The sequence below is a fragment of the Pseudorasbora parva genome, chromosome 3 (genome assembly GCF_024679245.1).
Source record: "Pseudorasbora parva isolate DD20220531a chromosome 3, ASM2467924v1, whole genome shotgun sequence".
Classification (NCBI taxonomy): domain Eukaryota; kingdom Metazoa; phylum Chordata; class Actinopteri; order Cypriniformes; family Gobionidae; genus Pseudorasbora; species Pseudorasbora parva.
The window spans coordinates 48,630,039-48,655,479 of NC_090174.1; the positions used below are offsets into that span (position 1 = coordinate 48,630,039).

Sequence of the window (25,441 nt, forward strand, 5' to 3'; positions counted from 1 at the left end):
AAAACACCAATCGAAATGCGCACCACCTCGCGTCATAGGTTGCGCCATAGAACGTCCGTCTACGGGCAGCATAAGCTGTCAAAACGGTCAATAGTAAACACAGAAGTGCGTTTAGAAATGTTTTAGCGTTTATGATGTTATCTTTCGTGACCAGGTCCACAGGTCTTCACCGTGCCCTTCGTTTAGGGACATGTATGAGCATAAAGCAGATGCAGTCTGTGTGTGGGAATGAAATAAGGTAAAACGACTGTTGGAGCTTTGAAGCCCAAATCACACGTGTTCCAGGCTAATGTGGCCAATGAACTACAGTGAATCAGTTCAGATACGTTGTGTGTTTTTTCTCACTTTTCCAAGGTATGCCAGCACATCTGAAGAAAACAGAAGAATTCCCAAGATATACACAAAAACTGGAGATAAAGGTTAACGTTATTTCATTTTATGCTCGTGCTGGCAGCCTATATTTTGGGATTTTGAAATGATCAACAGTATATATTTACCTCAAATTTGGAAATGATGATGATGGATGCTAGAGTTGCATGTCAAACTGAAAGTCTTTTCAATGTCTCGCCTTATTAGGCTTTTCCAGTACCTTCACAGGTGAGAGGAGACCAAAGGAGGATCTTATATTTGATGCTTTGGGAACAACGGATGAATTATCATCAGCAATTGGGTAATGGATAGAGTTAATGTAGCATAATGTGTGGGTCAAATTACTTTAAAATGCTTTTCAACAAGAAATCATCTGATTTTCAGGTTAGCAAGAGAATTTTGCATTGACAGTGGCCATTCGTTCACAGATCAGCTGGAGAAGGTCTGTTTCTCTGTTTGATTAGAAGCAATGAATTTTAACTGCAGTGGACCTGAAATTATTTGGACACTTAAGCCACTCTTTAAATGCATGAAGGCATGTGCAAATAGATTTTGCTAGGCCTTTCCACAGAATTAATTCCAATTTACAATTACTTTTAACTGGTATCAAGTTAAATTTAGTGGCTGTCAGTTGACCTCAGATTTAAAATGTTTTCAAATAACTGGCACATGGTTTACATTTTTGCATGTCTTAAGTGTCCACATACTTCTCTTGACTGTACAGATCCAGTGTGTACTACAGGATGTAGGATCAAATATCGCCACTCCACGGTCCTCGGCTAGAGACAGTCACATCCGTAAGCTCTAAGCAGAACCAAAGGATGTTTTTTTTAATGTTCAAATGCATTTAAATATTGAATTGCATAGATTAGCAGTAAAATATGAGTATTATTCTTATGTTCCTGTTCCAAACAACAGAGAAAACGAAGTTCAGCTCTCAAGCTGTGATTGAGTTGGAAAGGTGGATTGATTCACTGACTGAGGAGCTGCCTCCTCTCACCAACTTCATACTTCCTGTATGTATTTTCTAGAAATATGTATGCTTACTTAATCTCCAGAGTTGACTGTCAATTAGACACTAGATTGGAAATTGCAATTGTTGTCTGATTTGGGTTGTTAAAGTCACCATGAAATCAAAATTCATATTTTATCTAATTCCTGCGCCCTCGTAATCTATAGATTAATTTCCCCTCCCTCTTGCAACAGCATCTCTTCTCTGATGACGTGGGACAACATGTCAATCTCAAGAGATTGCAAAAGCAAACCATAATGATCCAGTCAATTTCCCATGGATAAAATCAAGTCCCACCCTACATTTTTTATTGTTCGATAAGCTGTTACACTCGGATATATACGTCACAATAGGGAAGAAAAGATTATCCCAACTTCTGTTTCATGTTGACTTTAATGACATGTTGATGACAATTAATATTGTTAGTAAGGTGATTACTGAGGGAAAGCCATTTAATATCATACTCGATTTGCAGTCAGGAGGGAAAAGCAGCGCAGCTTTACATGTGGCCAGAGTAGTGTGTCGACGGGCTGAACGCTGGTCAGTCTCAAATTCACACAAACAATATTCTCATTTTCACTTGTGTTACCTTAAAGCTGTGTCAGTATCAAATGTTATCTATTACAGTGTTGCCCCTGTTGTCCGTTCGGGTGAGACAGACCCTGAAGTTGCCAGATATCTGAACAGGTATGAACTTATTCTATTATCCTTGTCATTATACATCATAAGTCATTAAAAGAGTATACATTAAACTTTTTGCTTCCACAGATTGAGTGACTACTTGTTCACGGTGGCTAGGTATGCTGCAATGAAAGAGGGAAATGCAGAAACCATCTACAAAAGACCTGAATAGGGGAAGAAGAAAACATCTCACCGAAAATTTCAACCATGTTCATAATACATATATAAATACAAAAACACTGATCTGACTTTTGGTCCCAGAGTATACTTTATGAAGTTTTGAGAAGCCTAACAATAAACAAGGGAACATATTTAAGCTGAAAAATTTTGAAGTTTATGAAGTATATTCCCTTCATGTCAAATTAAAATGGTCACTTTATATGTGCTTTATGAATTACTTTGATTAACTACTGAGGTTAAGTAATTTTAATATTACCATCTGTAACCTGAAATTTTTTGATTTTTTTATATAAAAATACATCAAAGTTTAAAATAACTACATTTGTTTTTGAAAGGAGCTCACCAAGGGTGCCTTTGATCAAAAATAAAATAAAAAACTGATTTAAAACAATTTTTATTTTAATATATTTTAAAATATAATTTATTCCTGTGATGGTAAATACACATTTTCAGCACCATTACTCAAGTCTTCAGTGTCACATCATGGTCCTTCAGAAATCATTCTAATATGCTGATTTGCTGCTCAAGAATAATTTCTTAATACCAGTATTATCAATGGTGAAAAAAGTTGAGTTGCTTAATATTGTTGCGGGAACTAATACAATTCAATGAATAGAATATTCAAAAGAACAGCATTAGGTACTAATTTATAAAGGTGTATATATATATTGTAATTTTATGTTTCCATTACAAATAACACTAGTGCTGTTTTCTCCCTTGAATGAATAACTTGCATTTTTGTAATATTCTCATTTAAAAGTCACTTTGGATAAAAGTATCTGCTAAATTAATACATGGAAGCATAAATGTGCCATTTACTCCAAGAGGACTGTCCCTGCATAGTTGTACAGAAGAGTTCTATGAGACAGATTCATTAAAAATTCCCATGTTTTAATACATATGTTTATGCAAAGGTTTAAAAATGGTGTTATATTAAAGGATTAAAGAGACTTTCCCACAGCCAGGGTAAAAAGGCATTTGCTTTGTGTCCTCTCTGCAACAGTGGCTCTTACAGTATAGCGCACCAACCCTGACTCCTCAGATTCAGAGAACTGGCCAGACTGACCAAGGACAGGTTGTGGTCCTCATAAGGTGGATAACGCAAGTATGCCATGCACTCAATCCGGGTGGTCCGCAGAAGACAGGACTTCTTATGAGAGAATGCATCAAAACTGTAGTGACCATGATAGGAGCCCATTCCACTGGCACCTGTCAATAAATCCTGAAGGTTACTGTATTAAACTCCTTTAATGATTAAACACTTTAGCAAATAGTGTTTGCATTGCCTGATTTCTTTACATGCTGTAATCAGATCAAATGAGAGCCTCACCAATTCCTCCAAATGGCAATCCCACCATCACACTCTGTAAGACGCTGTCATTCAAACAGAAACTCCCGCTGGATGTTTCATTCATTATCTTGGAAATCACCTTAGAATAAGAGTGAGAGAGTAAATGCATGTGTTTATGAGTAACATGTGCATCATTTTAAATGTAGCTATGCCCATAGGTTGTAGAGGAAGTATTTACCTTGTTGTTACTAGAGTAAGCATACACACATAGTGGTTTCTCTCTGGAATTGATGAAGGCCACAGCTTCATTTGCATCCTGGACCGTCAGTATGGGAAGGATGGGTCCAAAAACATCCTGCTGCATGATTGGATCAGACTCCACAACCTCCGTCAGAATAGTTGGTGCTTCAGTTTGAAATAATAGAAAACACAATAATTTCAATAACTATGCCTTTTAGGCATTTTTTTTCTGGATTTGGTGCCACTTTTTTATGTTTGGAGGGGTTTTGCATAATTAAGTACAGCTAAACTGGAAATGATGCAATATTAAAAATTTTCATTTAGCAAGTCTTATATTTATATCTCAGGTATGCTCTTTACTGACACTGTTGTTTTCTTGGTAAACATGTACATTAAGCAAAAATAAATAAATAAACAAACAAAAAAACTGTATTACGACCAAAACGGTTTCATGTGTTGGAAATTTTCAGTTGTAAAGGACAGTTGTAATAAAAAAAAAAGAGATGGAAATATACAATAAATACTAAAAATGATTTATGATTATTCGTCCAGTCTGTTTAGATGATAATATTTCTGCTTAGTTTTAATCCTTTATTTATTTTTCAAATTAAGGGGAAAATAATTCATTATAAACATAAAGGGCATCTGATTCATAGCAAATATACATTTTAATGTGAGCTTTTTAAAACTAAATAAATAATCTGAAATCAACCAACCCCTGGGACATACATACAAGTGCCTGGAGTTGAAGAAAAACACATACATAACTCATTACCATATTGGATTTAATTAGCATTTCGATAAAATAATGTCTGGTAATTCCACACTGCTTCCACTCACCAATGTACCTCTCCATCTCATTCACCTGACCTCCTATGAACACCTTTCCAGATTTCCAAAGCTGGTCTTTGGCCTTGGTGAAGTTCTCCTCATTCACTATCCTGCCGAAGCTCCTGGACTCGCGCGGATCAGTCCCATAGAACTGCTGGAGCGCGCAGCGGAGGGCCTGCAGGAGGTTTTCTTTGGCATCTGCATGGCACAGGACGTAGTCAGGTGCCACAGAACTTTGGCCAGCATTATGGAATCGCGCCCAGGTAATGCGACGAGCTGTGGTGTTGAGGTCACACTGACTGTCAACATAACAAGGGTTTTTACCATTCAGTACCAGAGTCACGCGAGCCAGTGTGCGAGCAGCAGCTTGAGCTACTTTAATCCCATTCTCTTTATCGCCTGAATGAAAACAGAATTAAAGCTGCTAGTACAAAAGACTTTTGACACAGAAATCTCACAAATACATAAATCCATAAAGTTGCAGCACTCTGAGCCTTGCGAAGTGTATATTTTAAAATTAAAGACTGTTAAAGGCTTTAAAGATTATCATAGTTAAAGTTTGTGGCTTTTGTTTTGAGGATAATACTGTAATCCTATGAAAATGTTTTAACAGACATACATATTTAAAATGTATACACATTTCATTCAATATACGCTAACAAAACAATCTTGTTTCTGTTTGAAATTTTGATTCTTATTGTTGTCCTAAACAGAAATAAGATTATTTTTCTTACATCATTGGTAAATGATTGTGACCCTGGATCCCAAAACCAGTCATAAGTGTAACATTTTTGAAATGGTGATTTATAAAAATAAATAAATAAGCTTTCCATAGAACAATATCTGGCAGAGATACAACTATTTGAAAATCTGGAATCTGAGGGTGCAAAACAATCGAAATATTGAGAAAAATCACCTTTAAAGTTGTCCAAATGAAGTCCTTAGCAATACATATTACTATTAAAAATACACTTTTTATATATATTTATGGTAGCAAATATACAAAATATCTTTAAGGAAGGTGATTTTTACTTATCCTAATGATTTTTAGCATTAAAGAAAAATTGTTAATTTTGATCTGTACAATGTATTGTTGGCTATAGCCAAATATACCCGTGTGACTAATGACTGGTTTTGTGGTCCAGGGACACTTGTTTTAAGCAAAAACTCAACATCCCCAGAAAACAAAAACAAAAAATCTTATGTAATTTTACTTATCTAGTAAAATCATCTTGATTTAAGAATTTTTATATATTTGGACTGGGGAAAAAAAGTCAAATCCTGAAAAAAGAAACATGAAAAAATGTCAATTGTTTTCAATTGAGCATCATAAGAAATCTTTCTTGAGCACCAAATCAGCATGTCAGAATGATTTCTGAAGAATCATGTGACACTGGAGTAATAGCTGCTGAAAATGTGCCCTAAAAGCAGTCTCTTACAGAGCCCACACTTGTACCATTATCTGATAGCCCATGTGACATCATAGCATTTTAAAATAATCTGGGATCAGCAAGGCCTTACCGGAGAAGAAAACATGATCAAATTTAAGGTCTATCATTTCTGGAATTTCGTGTGCTGCAGCTACAACAGAGTGAAAGCATTCCTGAAAATAAAGCACATGTGAAACGATTAGAAAGAACTAGGATAGAATTAACACTGCTGTGCTGATGGACTCAAAGCAGTTATGCTGTTTTACTCACATTGTCCAGGTAAGCTGGTATGAGTCTGTGTAGAAGCTCAGCTGTATGAGGGCAGGTTTCTGATGGGCTTATAATCACACAGTTACCTTAAAAAAACAAAACTATAGATCATGGTGTTTTAAACTGATTTCTCATCACCAGTAAGCACAGAAATGAAACGAACTTACCAGCTGCAATGGCACCTACTAAAGGTACCAGACAGAGCTGGACAGGACTGGTCCAGTTCCCAATGATCAATACCACACCCAGCGGCTCATTTACCACTAGACATTCATCAAACGCGGTCGCCTGGGAATAAAAGAGGAGGTGACCTCTCAGTAGAAAATGCACAAAAAAAAATGATGTGTGTAATGTTCAGAAAAGAACTCTAATACAGTGGTTCTCAACTTTTTGGCCGTTGACAACACTGTCCAACGCAATATCCAATAGAACCTCATAAAATGAATGTTCTGCTTTAATTATGATAAAGCTGCTTGTTTTAAAACATTTTTATTAACAGAAACTGGGAGTATCTAAACATTTAACCAACCACAATTATAAACTTCCAGAAGTTGCAAGAACTGTATATATTCTTCAAAAACAATAATAGTAAATCATAATAATAATTCAGTTTTGTAATAAAGCAGTGTTTACATGTCAAAAAAAGTTAAACCTTGTTTCTTAGAATTTTAAGCTGAAAGGTTTGAGTAACCAAAAATAGTAATCAGTAAGGCATCACTGCGGAAACCCCATTTTGGAACTTTTATTTATGTAGTGTCTCCTTGGTGGATTGGTGTTTGTTCAGAGGGGTGAAATGGTTGACATCATGAAGCATAAAAAAGCTTCACCAGGTTTTAGAATCATCATCATGGCTTGGGACATATCAAATACTAATAGCTCGTTAATCTTGTGACAGAGAATGGCAGCTATGGTCTTCGTCATAAGCTACTTTGACAAGCTGAGAGAAAACCCAATGTGAGGCTTTGAATGAACACATGTTGGCCAAGTGTCTGCTTCAGTCACTTCTCAGTTTATACCCAGTTGCGTTCTATGCGTTGTGGCTCCATCCACTTCTTCAAGTTGCTGATGGTGTGAAGAGCCTCACTTTTGACAATCATCAGCTCTGACATCACCGTTTCAAAGCGAGGCTGTATGAGAAAGATCACAAAGAATGTTTCATTCCACCCAAATTTGCTTTGGCTACAACAGGGTGCACCTCAATGCTTTGCAACTTTTACAAAATCATTTAGTTTTTTAATGGAAACTAAGCAAATTCACACTTAGTAAAGATTCAAATTGAGGGTCAGTAAGATTTGGTTTTTTATTTTATTTTATTTTTTTAAAGAAATTAACACTCAAAGAATGAATTAAATTGTGGATTAAAATTACTTTCAAATACTTTTAGATTTCTACAAAAACTTTTTCAAATACATTAGGGTGACCAAACATCCTGTTTTTCCAGGACTTCGATGTTTTGGTTATAGATAGTATTTTGTAATATAACAACTTTCTATCCATACAGAGGGGGTATACTTTAAATATATTGAAATAAGGCATATTTGAGTAAATTTTCGAGTATCATTTGAGTATCTCATTGCCAGGCAGTGTCCTAGTTTTTCGGTAATCAAAATATAGTCACCCTAAAATTTAGTGTTTTTTTTTTTTTTTCATGAATGAATGAATTCTGAAAAATAAAAGCTTCTAAAATTTCAGCTTTGCCCCCACAGGAATAAATGACATTTTAAAATATTTTAAAATAGAAAACAGTGTAAGAATATTTCACAACATTACAGTTTTACTATATTTATAATCAAATAATTTCAGCTTTGGTGAGCAAAACAGCCTACTTGAATCTGCGATATGGCAGTTGTAGTTTTTAAATGTGCTTAAAAGCCACAGTGTTGTTTTTTAAAACACAGTAATGATGATCCATCATAGTTTTTGTGCTTACCATTATCTCCACCACACTAGTTAAACCAGGCTACAATGCAAAAACTATGTCATATAAGAAATCGTTTGATTATAAGTTCATCTGACTTATTTGTACGAAACTCATGTTATATTTACCTTATGCAAATCCCTTCCAAGAGCATCTACAAAGTCACACTCGTGGTCCATCAACAAGCGCACCAAAGCCTCCAGCTGGGCCAGTCTGAATGTGTCCTGGGCTGTTCGTCCAGCCCTGAAAGCTGCTCTGGCTCTCTTCAGGACCTCTGAACATGCTACTCCACTCTTCAGACACACATCCTCAATCCTTGTCCTGAAATACAACCATGAAACACATTGTAATATTGCACAATATTTTTAATCAAATAAATGCAGACTTTATCAACCCCAGTTTGCAATAAAGCAGTCATTTTATCACCACTCTCATTAACAATCAGTCTGAAATTCAACATATTTTTCTTAAGCTTTAGTTAGTCTGAGCTAAAACTCTTAGGTTCTGTTTAATAATAAAAAACGCAAACTTCCAAGAAAATCAGAGTAAGTGTAAATGGGTGTAAAATGGTGAATTTTTACAATGTATACATTTTGGGGAATTTTTTATTTAATAGGTGAAAAAGACAGTAAACTATAAACTTAAAAAAATAAGCTAGTTGACATTTTAAATGCATCAATTAAAAACAAACATTTTTATTTTAGTCGTACTTACCTCCGCAGAGATTTGAACCACCTGGTTGGAGAAGGACTTGGTGGGGAGCTCATGGTTCTTCAGTTTTAAAAATATCAGCACATCACATCCAGCAGTGCACCATGGGTGAGCAGAACCTCAGCCTCTGGCAGTGCTCTACACAGACTGAGAGAAAACTGAAAGGCATCATAAGTTAATGTAAAAGAGCTTAGAACAGAAGGGGGTTATATAAACAGATTTACCTGCAACCCTCACTGTAAACATGTGACTGCTATTTTTACTTCTAGGACTCGGTTACATACATTTTGTCCCTGCATTATATAGTAACATGCTCTGTTCTTACAACATAGAGCATATATCCCATGTTTTCTTTATATATTTAATATGGAGCAGAGTTAGAGTCAGGACCAGACCCTCAAAGACCCAGAACAAGGGTAGACTCCTCAAGACCCAGATCAGTACGGTTGAAGAACCAGAAAAACATTCCTGGATTTATTGTTCTACAAAGTCATGTGTAACAGAGACAAGCTAGTAGTAGTTGCTGTGCGTGTAAACCTCACTCCTCTGACCTCAAGAGACGCTCTAGCGACTGACAATAGAGGCTGCAGCCTTTAGCCTCCTTGTTAGAGTGTCCGACTCTCATGCCAGCGGACTGGGGTTCGAGTCCCGGTCCGAACAGAAGGAGTTGCACATGCAGTTATCTTTAAGATGCTGAGCCAACCGTTAGTACGTTGGAAACTGACTGTAGTCTTTTCCTAAGATAAGACTGAGACCCATATACTAAAATATACGATCACGACCGATTACATATTTATAGGATTTTGAGAGGTTTCAAGTTAAAGACCAAAACTCTAACTCTGATCTGACAATGTTCTAAAGAAGAAACACACTACATGTCTTTTCAATCAAAGAATGTAAATGATTACAGAAAAACAACTGGGCATCATACACTAAAAGACTGAGGATCACAAATTACCATACTTTCACGTTGTCCGAACACAACAAACTCATGCAGAAACAATCACCTTGTGCTAGAAGATATATGACAAGTAAAAACCATGTGTTCTAACATCAGTTTAATATCTTTAGACTGGATAGAATCATATAAAAAAATGTATGTGTGGCAATCATACTGTTATTTTCTGTGAGATCTGCCAACTTCAATCGGCCAAAATCTGCAGACTGTCTCTGACTTTTGGCAACAGGCTTTGACAGTAAATCAGGACAAAACTCTGTGCAGAAGTCACGTAGTGCAATCCGGTCTTAACTAGCCTCTCACCAAATAATCAAATAATAAAACGACAGTAGACAATGTTTGTTGTTTAGTAAAGTTTTTAGATTTGGATATTCAAATGTTTACATGGTTGTTCGACAAATAAAAGTCTACATTTTACAGAGGAAATTTTACTGTACACATGAATAACTTTACAATGCCATTGCTTTTGTAATATACTGTGTATATAACAACCTGCAGTTCACGTAGTGCAACCAAATTCAAAAGACACTTCTTCATCAGGTAAATGAATAGAGAACAGACACTTTAAAGGTAGTTGCATCCCTATCTAAGAGAGAGAGAGAGAGCGCAAGATTCTGTGACATCATGAAATTCAGGTGAGTCGTTTCACCATACACAGCACGGTCCATAAAAACTCTTCATTAATGTGAATATTTTTGCATTTACAGCGTTAAGCCAAACACATTCCTCATCCGCAACACCAACCATAGCACTTGAACATCTTTCAAAGGGAATATCATGTTAATGTCAGTTAATTTAAATACCAAACTCTGCTATGGGAAACAGCCTAAGCCCTTGTGCATTAGGACAATACATTTATAACTTAACATTAACAGTAACGCATACAAAAAAGTTACATGAGCTTAAAGCCATTTTCACATCTACAAATGTCTCTATGCATCAGAAGATACTTTCATGCCTTGATTTATGATGAACTGGGAGGGGGGGCAGACAGATAATGGTAGGTTAACTATTTAATTTTGCATATACTGCATACAAAGGGAAGAGGGTTTGCATATATTTATATATATTCTGGAATAACTACAGCCGTTTACAGCTTTTTAGAGACCTGAAACCAAGGGACACAATCGTCATAATTCATCCCAAAATCAAAAGAAAAACTAAGGAAAAAAACATATTTTGCAAAACAAAGCCTCACTAAATACAAGCACTATATCCCAAAATATTATCTGGATATAATGACTTAAAAAAAATGTAAAATAAATACTTCTATGATGTATACTTAAAACTGTAATTTTCTAATTCATATAAATAATATACATTTAAATAATGCATTTGATCATTTAATAATTTGTTTTAATAATATATATTCAATTTGTTTTCTTGGTGGTCAATTTAAGTCTTGATGTAGCTAAAAATAGGCTTTCCTTTTATTTTTTTGCAAAACATATTTTCTGTTTTTCCTTTAGATTTGGTGGGGGGTGGGGGATTTCTTAAAAGACTGACCCTAACCTTCATTATGCCAAAGAAAAAGAAATAGAAAAGTAAGAACACAACACAACAGCATAGACAGCAGACTCTGACCTGTGTGACACGGACATGGAATCCTTTGAATCATCCTATGACATCATGCAAAGGGAGATTTTTTGTCAACTCGGAATAACAATTTATGATATTCCATTGAGCCCGTCGACTATTCAGAGAAGTCGCTGTAACACTCTCCCTTAAAGAAAAAAAAGTCCCTTCAAGAGCTGGTTTGATAGCTAGTCGTCTTCACCGTATGGCTTAATTCCAGTATACGCCGCAAGAGTTAGTGGGAGATGACGGGGGAGAGATTTGTCATGTGATGATTGATTACTTCCAAGCTGGAGTAAAATTACTTTTAGTGGTTGCGTTCTTGCCTGTATTAGTTGGTCAATAAGACAGCGATAGAGATGAATAGCATGAGCAGAATAACGAGTATAATATAATGAGCAAAAAGGAATGCCAACATCACATTAGGCCGATGATGCATTCTGGGTCAGGGACCCTGTAGTGTATACCATGAGAAAGCAGGAAAGGAAAGATGTATCTCTGCAGGGACATCTCTTATCTGACATACTGCTGGCTCTGCCTCACTGAAGTCAGTCAACAGTGCTGGGTTTCCTCTCAGCGCTCTGTCCTCAAGTCCAGCAGATGCTTAGTGCGCTATGTGTTTGAAAGCATTTGCCATACAAACAGGCAAAAGCCTTCTTTGTGTCTTGAGTTGCATGGCTTGCATTGCGTTAATATTGCTTTCCTGTTCTCTTCCTGTGGGAGTAAGACACGGAGACCTGAGAGACAATGCTGAACTGTTTCTGCAGATCTTACATCTTTACATCCACCATTGTATCTGCTGTAACTTCAACAGGAGGTTTAGGAGTGTTCATGGGCATAGTGCTTAAAAGCCAATGAAGACCAAACCAGATTTAGTTTTGGAGTTACTTTGGATGCACGCACAGTTGACTTTCTCAGTCTCCGATTGACAGGTTTCACTAAAATCCTGGTTTGACAACATTAAATTGAGCTGGTTTAAAACTGATTGTATAAGGCGTTTGGAGCTCTTTTGGCTTCAAATGCTGAGAATGAAGAACATAACACTAAATATGGTTCTTCAAGTGGTTCAAAAACTTCTCTGAAAGTAATGTTTGTACAGTCTAATACACTTCTATGATTGAGCTTCTCAAAGCGTCTCTTAGTCTGACTTGATACGTTTAGCTCAGTAGTATTTTAAGTTAGTTTGTTTATTCATTCACTTTCCATTTGGTGGACAAGAACAGAGTAGACATTGATGGAAAAATTGAGCTTGAGCATCTCAAGATCAAGGGCCTTAATTGAAGGCCACAATGCCAATGAAGCAAGACTGTAATCTTGTAATGTCTCCTACTTCGACCTCTGTGTGATCACCTTTACCAGCTAGGTCATCGCCAGTTTTGTTGATGTTCATGTCTGTAGATGTTCGTGTTTGTACAAATAGAATGAACCAGCATGGGTTATGAAAGCTCAAAGCCAGTATTCATGCTGATTGCGTAGCGGAGTTTGTCTCTGAGGATGCTCTTCTTGCTGTAGTTGGGAAGCTTGAGCAGGTTGAAACAAGTGGATGATGTAGGGAGGCGACCGCCTGGCTCCTTCTTACGGATGGTGAAAAATCCACGGAGAACACTGCCTAAAGTGTCACCTGTGTCCTGCATACACAAATCAAACAATAAATGAGAGATGAAACAACAAGATATTTGCAGAACAGTGCATCGATTAAGATGATGAAGTGATCTAACCTGATCGTCAGATACTTCCACACAGCGGATGGAGAAAGGGGGCTTGAGGTAGGCAAAACCGAGTAGAGGAGGTCTTGAGCAGCTGGTGACAAACTGTGATGAAACAGCAACTTAATAGACAGCAATAAACATTGGAAGAACTTCTATGAGAACTTCTATAAGATTTGATAAGTGTTACCTTGAGGAACATGGCTCTCTCCTCAGGGGAGAAGTCACTGGAGAGAATGTCCCACAGCCAAAGAATGACTCTGTGGCTGCTATGGAAGCCTCCATAGTACACAGTGTGCTTCCTAGGAGAAAGAGAAAATGACATGAAACGCTATCAGTAACCTTTTTAAGACTGTTCTTCACAGCATATGATTATATGACTACAGGTGGACATCTTTACAATTTCTGGACTGATTGTGGAAAGATCTGCACAATGAATATAAAGAGGGCCTAAAATTAACACTCACCAAGCGTCAAATGCGAGTAAAAAAATCGGTGTTGGAGAGAATATGATATGAAACGGTATTACAGCCTAATATTCTTGCTACTGTCTGCTTTTAATGTTAATCAAACAATAAAAGACAAATAACAATCACTTGCTGCTCTTGACTGAATACGTTTTCTAACTTTAATAAGGATTTATCTATATTTCATGGCTGGTAAAAAAAATTACGTCTGGTAAATTTTCTTAAGTCACCGGCCATTGGCAGATGTGGCAAAAATGTTAGGATATAAATGTGGTGAAATTAAAATATTTTAACAATTGTGTATGGTAAGAAACAAAATATGATTTAATAAGGCCAGAGACCAGAATGATTGTAAAACTGAAAAAAGAAGAATGAAACAGTAGTGTGGATAGTACTTCTACACAAAATCTCATCAGAGGAGATAACAGACGAAAGCGAGACACTCTACATGTACCCGATACAAGTTAACTCGCCAGTGTGGGAGTTATTCAAAAAGGTGTTACACAACTTAGTGTTCAGGAAATGCTAATCAACACTAAGCACATCTGGTATGGTTTTGTACAGTTATGGTTACAAACTCTCTCTCCCCAACCCTCTACACACATATTTTGAGTGTGATACATTGGCCAGAAAAGACAAAATAATATTGTTATTGTGAATTCTTCTGCCACAATAATTGTGAAGTGAAAATATGATATTGTGACAGCCCTGTTTCAGATGAGTTTCATTGCCTAGCAACACAGGCAATTAAAAAATTAAAAATGGGTGTCTGTGTACTGAAGGTATGATGCATTAGATGCTTCCTTGTTGACTATAGAGAGCAAATTGGGTTTAATGTATTGCTTCATTCTTAGTTTGTATTTCAAATCAACAAACTAATAAGCAAAACCCTTCAAGGGCAGAGTTAAGAACTGCAGGTTTACTTGAGATCATCCAAGTCTATTTCAGCGTTGTCTCCAGAGATGAGCCTCTGGACCTCAGGGGTGGAGAACATGTGCAGCCACTCTGGGTTGATGATGCTGCGGAAGCCCCTGATGAATGCTGCGGTCTGCTCCTTGATCTGAGTGTGCATGCGGAAGTGGGCCATCAGGTGGATGTAGCTGATCCTGAAGGGTGGAAGGAGGGTTAATGACAAAACAATATACTGGAAAACATTCTTTTATTTTGTCCTATTCCAAGCTTGCAGATAAGTTAAGTATTTGTCTGTGGTAGCAAATCCCTAATTGCTTTTTGAACCGCTCTGCTTCCAAAACTAATTTGTTTTTTCATCGGGTCATTTCTTCTTATAGTATTGACTGTGAATAGGAGGCAGCTCTGCCATGAACATTTTATTTACACTTGAATGAAGAGACAAAATGAACTCACTTGTTTTCATTAGTGACAGGCATAGTCTTTCCACCAGGAATTAGCTCATGACAGACTAACTGTGAAGAGACAAATAAAGGAAAAGAGTATAATAGAGAACAAGGAAAGCCTATAGTCACAAGAAGCAACAAATTAGGTTGCTGACACAAAAGTTGCTTACCTGCCCCATAACCTCTTCATCATAAGATAAAGTCAGACCCAAATCACTGACATCCCCATCATAACGCTGAAAATCAAATGAATACACAAATGACATGTCATGTTACTACACTTACAGTGAGAAAAGGCTGGTTTTCTGTCATTTAAAGTGTAACACCAAAGAATAGTGATATAAAATGTACTTTAAAGGGTAACTAAACCCTAAACCAACTTTTTTTAGTTAATGAGCTGCAAGACTGGGGCTTTATTAGTGCTCTTTATTGATTCTAGTACATTTTTTGACATTTGGGTACACTGAAAAAAATGACTTTGTGGTATGGTAAAATCTATTACATTAATTCATGTAATTATTACATTGTAAAATCAAGTTTAAGTTGGAACTATATATCTTAAGTAAAATGTACACAGTCTATTCATGTAATAAATTAACTGAGAAAAAAAAAGAGTAAATTTTATCATATATTTATAAAAAATATTTAATGTTTTATAGTCACAGCACATTCACCTAAAATATTAAGTAAATTTTAATCTTAAAAGCAAAGTGCATTTGAAAATGCGCACAGATTTTTGGCAAAGATCCCACTTGTTCAGTGGTGGCAGAGACAATCATTTTGGGATGTTGCTTTTATGTGGCTGACTTATTCTAAATAAGTTTTGACTTTTCACTGAACGTGAGTTTTAATCACAATAACGGTAGCCAACGCTACATAAGTTCTTACTGAGAATTAATAGAGGGTTTTTTTATGTCACCATTATGGCGATTAGTGTTTTCTTTAGTTGGGCAGTTTGGCGACTTTTTAATGTTAGTGTTTCTCTCACTGCTGAGACTGAGTTTGCTATGGCAAGAAAAGCAGAGAAAACATGATCAGATGCTTTTGGCCGCTTGATGATCAGAATATGATCATTGTGTAGTGGCTTAATTCACATCTTATACGTGAATATGAGCAATATACTATTAACCTTGTTTTATTCTAGAAAAGATCCAGCACAGTTTTAACCAGAAAAGTTGAATACATTTTATAACAGACTGTACACTAAGCACTTTGAACACCTGCGATTTTTTCTCACACACAGATATCAAGATTCAGCCTAAGAATCTCAACAATGGTGACATGCTTCATGCCACAATGCATTCTGGGTGCATCATGCAAAACTAAGAAATATCAGCAATATTCACTTGGGTTTTGTAATTGGATGCAATGGTAATCTGAGTGAAAGTTACAATCTATAAATGAGTATTGCCAGTGCAATTTACTTGTGTATTTTACATAAAAAAAATAAGAGGTTCTAGTAAGTAAATATTACTTAGAATAGCCAGAGTAAAGATTACAAGCACTTTATGTGTGGAAAAAGTTTCCTAGCTTTTTTTAAGTAAATGTCACTCCAAAAATGTTTCAGTGTATAAAGTGTTTTAATTCTACAATATATGGTGTAAAAGAATCTTAAGGTTGAATGGTGGCTACTGCAGTCAAATTTTCCTATTGGATGTTGTAGGACATTGTGACTTATGATAGTACTTACTAAAAATGTATCAGTTTCACATTAATATCTTCACATCATTTTGATTATGATGGAGTTATATAACAGATAGGATATTATTACCAGTATTTTAGGGGTAACAGATTTCAGTAACTGCTATTACTGCCTTGTAGGATTTGATGACGTTAATTTGGAGATGTTCACCCAAGTGAATTTGGGTAACATTAAAATAATTCTGTAGATGCGATTTTTGGACACCTATCACATACTTCCACGTACTTGCGAAACATTAAAGCAATGAGACTCATGATGTGCAAGGGATCCAGGTCCTCTACTTGATATTTAATGTTTATTTTTCATTAATCATTTTTCTTTTACTTTAATCACACTAGACATCAATTTCAAGGACAATATTCAAAATCCAATCACATTTCAAACCATGAAAACATAATTCCAAACAGTACAAATGCTACAATAGTCACATTGGCACTGACCTTGATAGAGGTAAGGTTTTTGTAGAACTCTGAGTCAAGGGAGGGCAGCTCATCTATGGAGCTGTAGAAGGTGCTGTGATGGTGACCTAGAACCTGACTGAGGAAGAAAGAGGCAAAAGGCACGTCCACCACAATGCCTTCATACATGGCCTTTCCCAGCATCTTTCCAACAAATTCAAACAACTGAAGGTGGTTCTCGTGGATGCTGGAGGTTGGGGAGGGGTATAATCTCTCATTCCCACTGGTGGTCTGAAACAAAGAGAAAAGATGAAGTCAAGGTTTATTGGTGAAGTAAACAAGCTCTTATGGGGATTGTTTTAGGTGAACTGCTCCTAGCCATTTGGACTAAGAGAGAGCAGTGAGTACCTTAAACAAATTGAGCGCTGGGTTGAAAACCTTCTTGATTATCTCTTCTAAAAACTCTTTAAACACACCATCCTGGTCAATTCCAGCCTCATCCACTCCTAAATCATTCACAAACTTCACGCGGATCACTCCCTTAATGGAATTTACTGGTAGACGCCGCAGCTGATCATAACCATCCTATAAAGAGTAAGGAATAGAAAGAGATTATTACTATGATCATTATTATTATCCTACAGTCACATTTATACATTTGACACTTTTATCCAAAGTGACTTTTATTGGATTAAAGGTATACATTTTTATTAGTCCATACATTAAGTGGGAAACAAACTTGGTGCCATGCTTTGTTGTTTGAGCTACAGGAAAGCTAATAAGCATAATACTCATTGTGAATATTTTTATCTATCAAATGAATGATAAAGCATCCATTACCTCCAGCATGCGCGAGCGTCTAATGGTTATATGAGTCACGTGGGGAGAGGCGGAGCTTGTTTCCACCAATCCTAGAGTCTCTTTCTCTTTTGTCACAATGTTCCGGAACAGCAGCACTCTCTGCAACAAAAACACATCTATAAATTTCAGTTTTTGTGTTAAAAAATGAAAAAAAGATTAAATTGGATACTCTATGTCAGGAAATGGGGATCTTGGAGAGATGGAGAAATGGAGAATGAATCAATCAAATTGTCGAATTGAATTATGAATTGCATGATCAATCTACTAAAGCATTCATGACCTGTGGCACCTGAGCATTAATCATTTCTTTGATTCTCACATTTTTGTGTGGGATGACATGAGGAATGTACTGAAGTAGCAGCTGTGCTCTTTTTTTGCCTTTCTCCAGCTCCTGGAACAACAGGCTGGGCTTCAGGTCTCTGTATTAGGAGCGCAAACAAAAAGAAAACAAATGAGACATATTTTTTCCGCCGTTGCATTTATCTTCCTCCTAAATGAGAACAATAATCTCTGTAGTTTGTATTTGAATGGACCCTAACCCCAACTCTAAAGTAAAAGAAGAGAATAATTAGGCTCAGTAAGAGTGACACACTTGCGGAGCCAGTGATCTTCAGGCGTGAATCTCCTTCGACAGTCCCGCTCATACAGAACCATCAGCCAGCCGTGAACACTGTGAAATAAGTCCAGCTTCTCCCCTTTGGCATTCTCTGAAATAAATTAATGGCCACAGTCACACACAAACCGAAAGCACTTTATCACAGGCGATGGGTCAAAAAAACTGTGGTTTATCTAAACCACAAGAAATGACTGGAGAAAAAGACTGGACAAAAGAATGCAAAAACATAAAAAGTCCCTAGCTGCAAAAACAAACGTATTGGCTAAATAATACCTGCTCACCTAAAATACCATCCCAGATCATCTTGTACACAAATGTGTTGAGAAACAAGGAGATGGTGACAAGCTCTTCAATTTTAAAAGAAATCTGTTCCTCATATACCTCTATGTCATCCAGAATCCTGTAATATAAATCACACAACAACATACGCATTCACTGTTATTTCTGACATTTGTTACATACTATTTTGTAGTAGAAGTAAAAAAATACAAATAAAAATAAAATAAAAAAAAACAGAAGAAATAGAAGCACCGCCACCAGTGAATTATACAACTCTTACGTGATGAGATGTCTGGAGCAGTCACAGAAGAGCATCAGCATGGCCAGGAGCTGTTTGGACTCTTCTGTGTCATTATTGAGACACTCCATAAAGAGTCGTAGTCCACCCTGAGGGCCAAGCTCACAGATAAATGCCCACAGCTTAGGCAGCAGTTCATCCAGATACGTCAGTCCTTTAAGTAGAAAGTCAGAGTTTAAGTAGAAACCTAACATCAAGATTAACAAGAATATCAATCTAATTTATTATGACATAAAATATTGAAAGGACCAATCAATTTTTGTTTCACTGGCAAATACTAAAGTAGTCTTGGGCCTATTCTACCCTACAGACAACTATTATTCTGCACAAGTGTGATGAAAGCATACACATTTTTCCAGGATGTGGAAACAAGGTGATCTGTACTCAAACTCTTGGAGCATGTGCATTAACCTCTGGCTCTGATAAAATAGAATACGTTACTATGAGATGAAACATTACTGAAGCATTTGCTTGTGTGAATATACATTCATGTGCGTAAACAGCACTGACTCCATAAATGGTTTCATATGAAAAGCATGTACCTGTGAGAATCTGCAGGCGGATTTGGGTGAGTGTGGTGAGGGCTGTCTGATACAACACACAAATGCTGCACACTTTCTGGACCTCGGCTGAATCCACACGCTTCCCCCCAACCGGTTTCAAGATGTTCCGAACAGACGCAGACTTTTGGAACGCTCTCTTGAACAGATCTAAATGTGCAGAGTTTAACAAGGGTTCCTCAGTGAAAACAGGATGAATACAGACTTGATGAATAAACGAGACAGTGTGGCTTCCTTTAGGCCATCCTATAACCTCCAACTGTCTATTTTTAAAGACAATACCTGAATGCCCTCTAATATATTTCAGATATTTTGGCAATATATCAAAATAAATAAATAAAATAATTATAAATAATAAAATGAAGTCCATAAGAAAAAAAAACAAAATTTTCTTGATGCTTTACATTTTTATTACCAAGTCATAATTTACAATACTTTTCTTGTTTGCAATTATTTTTTTCTCTTTTTTTGGACCCATCAAAAATACTATAGAGCATATTTAACATAAGTTATATATATGTTATATATTATGTGTCCATTTAAAATGACCTCATACAGTATATCCAGGTTGTCCAAGAACATGAGAACCCTGGTTTTAAGGAAATTATTTTTTTAAGGTAATGGCAAAATATGAAACATAATTTCAGCTTATTTTTTGATTTTTTTTTTTTATCCTTTTGATTTGCTGTTTTAGCTTATTTGAAACCTTCTTTTTTTAATCTGAAATAATTTTAAGCCATCTTGTGACACCCTTTGGAAGTGTGCTGAGGCCCCCTAGTGGGTCCTGGCCCTATTGGATGATAACTTTTTTAGGGTTAGTACAAAAAAAGTGGTCAGAAATATGGCAGAAAAAATTGAGTAAGTGGTCTTCCAATCGGAGTCAACATCCTTGAGTGCGCTTTAATGATAATCCATGTCCATGTGTAATCATCTACTTAATAACTTCTGTTCTATGATTATGAGCAGCGGCGCAGCTCCAAATTTTGGGCCCTGTGTACAAACCATCTTGCTAGGCCCCGTACCATGTATGTGTATGTATAGAAAACTGACTTCTAAGGGCCCCCCCCTGCCTCGGGGCCTGGTTACTCTGTACCCTTTATCCCCCCAGTCCGACGCCCCTGATTATGAGTATGGTTAAAAAAATATATATATAGTTTAAAATGATGTATTTCTCACTTTTGACAGGCAGGTTATTCTGTAATGAGCTTTGCTGAAGAGGGGGTGGTGGGGTGGGATCTTGAGTTTCTAGCTTTTTGCTGAGAACGTCACAGAAGAGAGTGCAGATCACTGGAACTCCCCACAAACACTGTAACTGCTTTGTTACCAATGGCATAGACTCATTAAGCCTGGAGAGAAAGCAAAAAGAGAGAGAAAAAAAAGTGTAAGACAATTTAATCCAGAAACGATCTGCTTTATTTTGTCAATAAAACAATGACATACCCATAGTCAACAGTCTGGGAGAACCAGCCCAACACCGGGTGCCAGTGTGTGAGATTGGATTTCTTCTGAGACACATATCTCTGACAGTATGACAACATATCCGTCAGATCCTTGACAAAGTGTCCTGCTTCCTGCTCTAGAACTTTTACATTAAAGTATCCCAGCTGAATGAGGTTACCTGGAAACAAAACATAAGAGAGACGATGAGATAAATGATCTAGGAATTACAAACTAAGAGCTAATATGGCCCAGCAGTGTACATCTTAAGTATTGATTCTTAGCTCTCCATTCACCAGTCTACCAACATTCTCCAAATACACACACCAAATGCCTACCTAGTAAGCACAGAGTGTGGCTTCCCTCCAGACACACACAGATATCCAAACACTGCTCCTCTCGGCTTAAAAACAAGACAAACTTGCGAAAGAGGTCATGGGTCTGCATGGTGACCATACACTGCAAGGAGCACAAATTCAGACAGATGAAATCAAATCATAAACCATTTTTATTTTGAGCGTTTTTATTTTATTTTTTATAAGATGCGCATGCAAATGAGGTATTATTATCTTTCTGTATGCGTTTGTTTCTTACATCTGGAGTAAGTGTGTTGAGGTGCGAGATGAACGCTGGAACAGACATGATGTGGAGGAGGAATGACCTCAGCAGGTTGTCTGAGAAATGTGCAGCAACAACTGGCCTGAAACGCACCAGAACCAAAAGCTCATCACATTATAGGCAACTTCACAAAAATAGAGCTACTGATGTAATCAGACCGAGATGTCTCAGAGAGCGAGCAAACAGTTCTCATGGCAACAGACCTGAGTGACAGCGTAAAAACAGCCGTGAGGGTTCCTTTGGAAAGGGAAGGTCTGGATCTTGCCAGTCCATTTGTAAGCAGAATCTGCGAACAGCAAAGATCCTTATAATGTCAAGCGTTTGAAGCTCAAACTCTTAAGGTTAAGCTAGAGCTTTCGATCAGTTAAAAAGTTTAATCAGATAAGGGTTTGAATTAATTCCATATACACTTCTGTTCAAATTTTAGGTCAGTAATGAAATTAAAAGTGACAGTAAAGACTGTTAACAGATTTCTATTTTTTATACTGTTCTTTTGAACTTTCTATTTATTAAAGAATCCCAAAAAATAATAAGTAATGTTCCATACAGACAAAATGATTGAATGATTAATTTGACAATGAGGATTAATTTGACAATGAGTAGGAATGGCTGATGAAAATACAGATTTAGCGACCCTGAATCTTTGAATTAAAGTGCATATCGTTATTTGCAGGGAAAAGTTCAAAGACATAAACGGCACTAAATGAACAAAGCTACATTGACTGCCTTAATTAATAGTGCAAACCACATATTAAAATTATTTGAAATGATCTACTGACAGCCTGTGACAAGATTCTAATTGACTGTTTGGATGAGCAGTACCTGAAGAACAGAGTAGAAGCCCTTCTGATTGAGATGTCCCATTATGTTCTCACAAATCCTGTTTAAAGCAGGCTTGAGGGCCTCACCTTAGAAAAAAGACAGGAAATTCTAGGAGGGTTCTAAGAATTTTAGCCTGGAAATTATCTCAAAAGCTCTGATTACATGACACGAACCCTTTCCTCGAATGATTTTCCATGTTGATGTGTCAGTGAATGTTATCAGCATTGTCAGGTACAGCGTCACCAATTTATTATCTTGCAGTATGTCAGGCTGCAGAGAGAAATAGAACAGGAAATAAGCATTCTTCAAGAAGCACTTCCTGACCTGTACAGATAACTGACAGACTCCAAATTGAACAGTTTTGGACTCGGAATTGCTAGTATGAAACTTTAAGGATGAGTAATTCAAAAAGATAAAGAACTGAATATTACCTTCAGTTTTTTCAGGAATTCACACGAGACCCAAAGAACATCTTTGACCTGTTTCAGCCAGGGGATGGTAAGATCTTTTGAAAGGGCCAGAGATACATACCATACCTAGACAAATAATAGCTTGTCACGACAATGCAGAAATGTGGAACTAATGTAATTTAGGATAGGATAAAAAAAAAATTATTCATTGCTTGGTTAAAGGCTTACTTTAGGTTCATTCTCAACATCCATGCTACTTAGTATGATTCTACATAACTTCTCAAATCTCTGTGGAAAACAAAAAACAAATAAATCAATTCCATTATTGCACTTTGGGATTGTTTTTAACTATGAAAAGGGCTTTACAAATAAAATTTATTATTATTATTATTATTGAAAATAATCACAAAATGTGTAAAATTAAATTTAAAAAAATTCACCTAAATAAACAAGTCTTAAAAAATTTAAAACATGACATTGTGTGATGCTTACCGTCTTATCTTCCTTGCTCAATATAAATAACAACTTTCTAGCAATTTTAAAGATGGATAATGCATTTCTTTTTGTTGACCCTGCATCGCTGACTGCAATGTAATCATCAACCTCTTTCCTGAAACAGAAAGTAAGATGAAAAATTTGTCAAGAGTATAAATTCTCAAACAGCAACTATTGTAAAATGGGAATAAAAAAGAAATACCGGTAGTAAAATTCTAAAACTATTTGGAATCATTAAAAAAATGATAAAAGCACAACATTGAACAAATAAAAATCTTTATGTATATTAATAAATTACTAAAAAACTATAATAGGATATTAACAATCCCAGATAACACTGGCTCAAACAAAACAAGTTATTTTAAATAGTTGTATTTACATTATTCATCACCCTTACATTCAATAGACGTAAGAGAAAGTATTAATACTGAATTCTTCACCTTTAATTTTCCTCTGAGGTTTCACTCCTTATTTTCACTTTTTATCTTAGGCCAACAAACTCAGCAAAGATATGAATGTCAAGAATGGTTTGACTATTGTAAAGAACGGTTAATGCCAGCCCTAACCTGATTTCTCTTTGCAACCTGCAACGGCAGATGAACCTTCTGACCAGAGCCTGGATTTGTGTGGCAGCTCTCTCTTTCTCCTTATAACCCTTCCGTTCCTCCCGTGCTATCCTGGCTTTATCCAGAAACTGGGATTTGGACGTTTGGGTAGCGGTGAACATGTTTTCACTCTTAACTGTGGGTTAAACTTTAAAATATCATGGCCAAGAACAAAAATCTACATCACAGCTGAGGGCAAAAGTCAGAGGCTATGCATGCAAGTGCATAAGTGTAAAACTAGAGACATTTATATTCAAAGCATGATAAATTAATAAAGAAAATAATTGTCTAATTTACATTTTTAAATATGTAAGACCTCTATTTTATATAAACAAACACACACTCACACACACTCAAATACCTTGCCCTGTGTAATGCGTCTGCTTCCACGGGTCACATGAATATTATCACATATTCACACGTGTTGTTCTGCAGATCCATTGGACTCTACAGAACAGAAAAATAATTCACTGAGATAAGTTTTATTTACCGTAATAAATTGAATAGTAATTTAAAGTACAAAAGAGCTATTGGGTTGCAAGTCATGAGTTGTGTTATTAAAATAACATAATTTTGATTAATATAATTACTCTGGAGATGGTACGTTATAAACATATGAGAGATTTTACTAGACACAGATCACAAAGCATCTGACAGAATTATATCAGCCCAAAACTGAAGAGAGTCCTTAACATTTAATCGAAACAGCGATTACACGACGCAAACAATATTGACACTAAAGGTTTACATTAGTTGAAGATTTGAACAAATCAAAACAACGTAGTTCACGTGAATTAAATAAACACACAGAAACAATAACATTCACACTAGCTATCCAGCTAGCGACATTCAGCGGGCTGGCAACGCTTGGGAAACGTTGTCAGTTGACAAACGTGTTTCAAATGAATTGCAAAGAAAGTCTTTACATTATGCAGAGAGGTTTCACTTACCTGAGCGTTGGGTAATAAATGTAAAACTGATGTAAACAAAAGAGCGACCCAAACACCGCAGCTCTAATCCATTAACGGTGTAACCTCGTAATCCTTCCGGAGAAACATTTGTAATGACAATCCACCTTCACAAGAAAATGGATCATACTTGTTCTTTGTCGTGATGTCGGCTCATTTTTTAAAGCGATATTACACGTAACCATTTTAAACGTTTAAACAAGACATTTGAGGATTAAAACAGCAATAAGCTATTTTTTTAAACAAACCCTTTGTGGAACATCTGGCGGAACCCTTTGTGTTACATTTGGGCTGCGTCTGAAAGGCGAAAGATGAAAATGTTGATGTAACGTTAGTTAGTTAGTTAGTTAGTTAGTTAGTTAGTTAGTTAGTTAGTTA

At 36.3% G+C, this 25,441-nt stretch overlaps 3 protein-coding genes across 3 annotated transcripts; 1 reads left to right on the plus strand and 2 right to left on the minus strand.

The window, feature by feature from the left end:
* Nucleotides 1-32: 32 nt before the first annotated feature.
* Nucleotides 33-2,310, plus strand: mmab (metabolism of cobalamin associated B). Its single transcript, XM_067439322.1, has 9 exons — nucleotides 33-238; nucleotides 355-419; nucleotides 577-670; nucleotides 754-811; nucleotides 1,094-1,166; nucleotides 1,288-1,385; nucleotides 1,857-1,921; nucleotides 2,009-2,068; nucleotides 2,150-2,310. The coding sequence occupies exons 1-9, from the start codon at nucleotides 132-134 to the stop codon at nucleotides 2,232-2,234; spliced, it is 705 nt and encodes a 234-aa protein (XP_067295423.1). The 5' UTR covers nucleotides 33-131; the 3' UTR covers nucleotides 2,235-2,310.
* A 150-nt stretch (nucleotides 2,311-2,460) lies between these two features.
* Nucleotides 2,461-9,070, minus strand: aldh3b4 (aldehyde dehydrogenase 3 family, member B4). Its single transcript, XM_067439317.1, has 10 exons — nucleotides 8,937-9,070; nucleotides 8,351-8,543; nucleotides 7,321-7,431; nucleotides 6,472-6,592; nucleotides 6,305-6,390; nucleotides 6,126-6,207; nucleotides 4,614-5,003; nucleotides 3,772-3,938; nucleotides 3,573-3,672; nucleotides 2,461-3,451 (listed from the first exon to the last, which is right to left on the minus strand). Exons 1-10 carry the CDS (start codon nucleotides 8,987-8,989, stop codon nucleotides 3,252-3,254), a joined length of 1,503 nt encoding a protein of 500 aa, XP_067295418.1. The 5' UTR covers nucleotides 8,990-9,070; the 3' UTR covers nucleotides 2,461-3,251.
* Nucleotides 9,071-10,229: 1,159 nt separating this feature from the next.
* On the minus strand, nucleotides 10,230-25,195 carry ube3b (ubiquitin protein ligase E3B). Its single transcript, XM_067439323.1, has 27 exons — nucleotides 25,046-25,195; nucleotides 24,457-24,542; nucleotides 24,057-24,231; nucleotides 23,488-23,605; nucleotides 23,224-23,283; nucleotides 23,017-23,121; nucleotides 22,759-22,855; nucleotides 22,586-22,671; nucleotides 21,967-22,049; nucleotides 21,740-21,845; nucleotides 21,484-21,604; nucleotides 21,149-21,326; nucleotides 20,885-21,054; nucleotides 19,691-19,858; nucleotides 19,131-19,302; nucleotides 18,853-18,971; nucleotides 18,548-18,662; nucleotides 18,275-18,374; nucleotides 17,935-18,054; nucleotides 17,503-17,679; nucleotides 17,137-17,385; nucleotides 15,165-15,230; nucleotides 15,005-15,063; nucleotides 14,563-14,745; nucleotides 13,363-13,474; nucleotides 13,185-13,277; nucleotides 10,230-13,094 (listed from the first exon to the last, which is right to left on the minus strand). Exons 3-27 carry the CDS (start codon nucleotides 24,215-24,217, stop codon nucleotides 12,903-12,905), a joined length of 3,210 nt encoding a protein of 1,069 aa, XP_067295424.1. The 5' UTR covers nucleotides 24,218-24,231; nucleotides 24,457-24,542; nucleotides 25,046-25,195; the 3' UTR covers nucleotides 10,230-12,902.
* Between the last annotated feature and the right edge of the window lie 246 nt (nucleotides 25,196-25,441).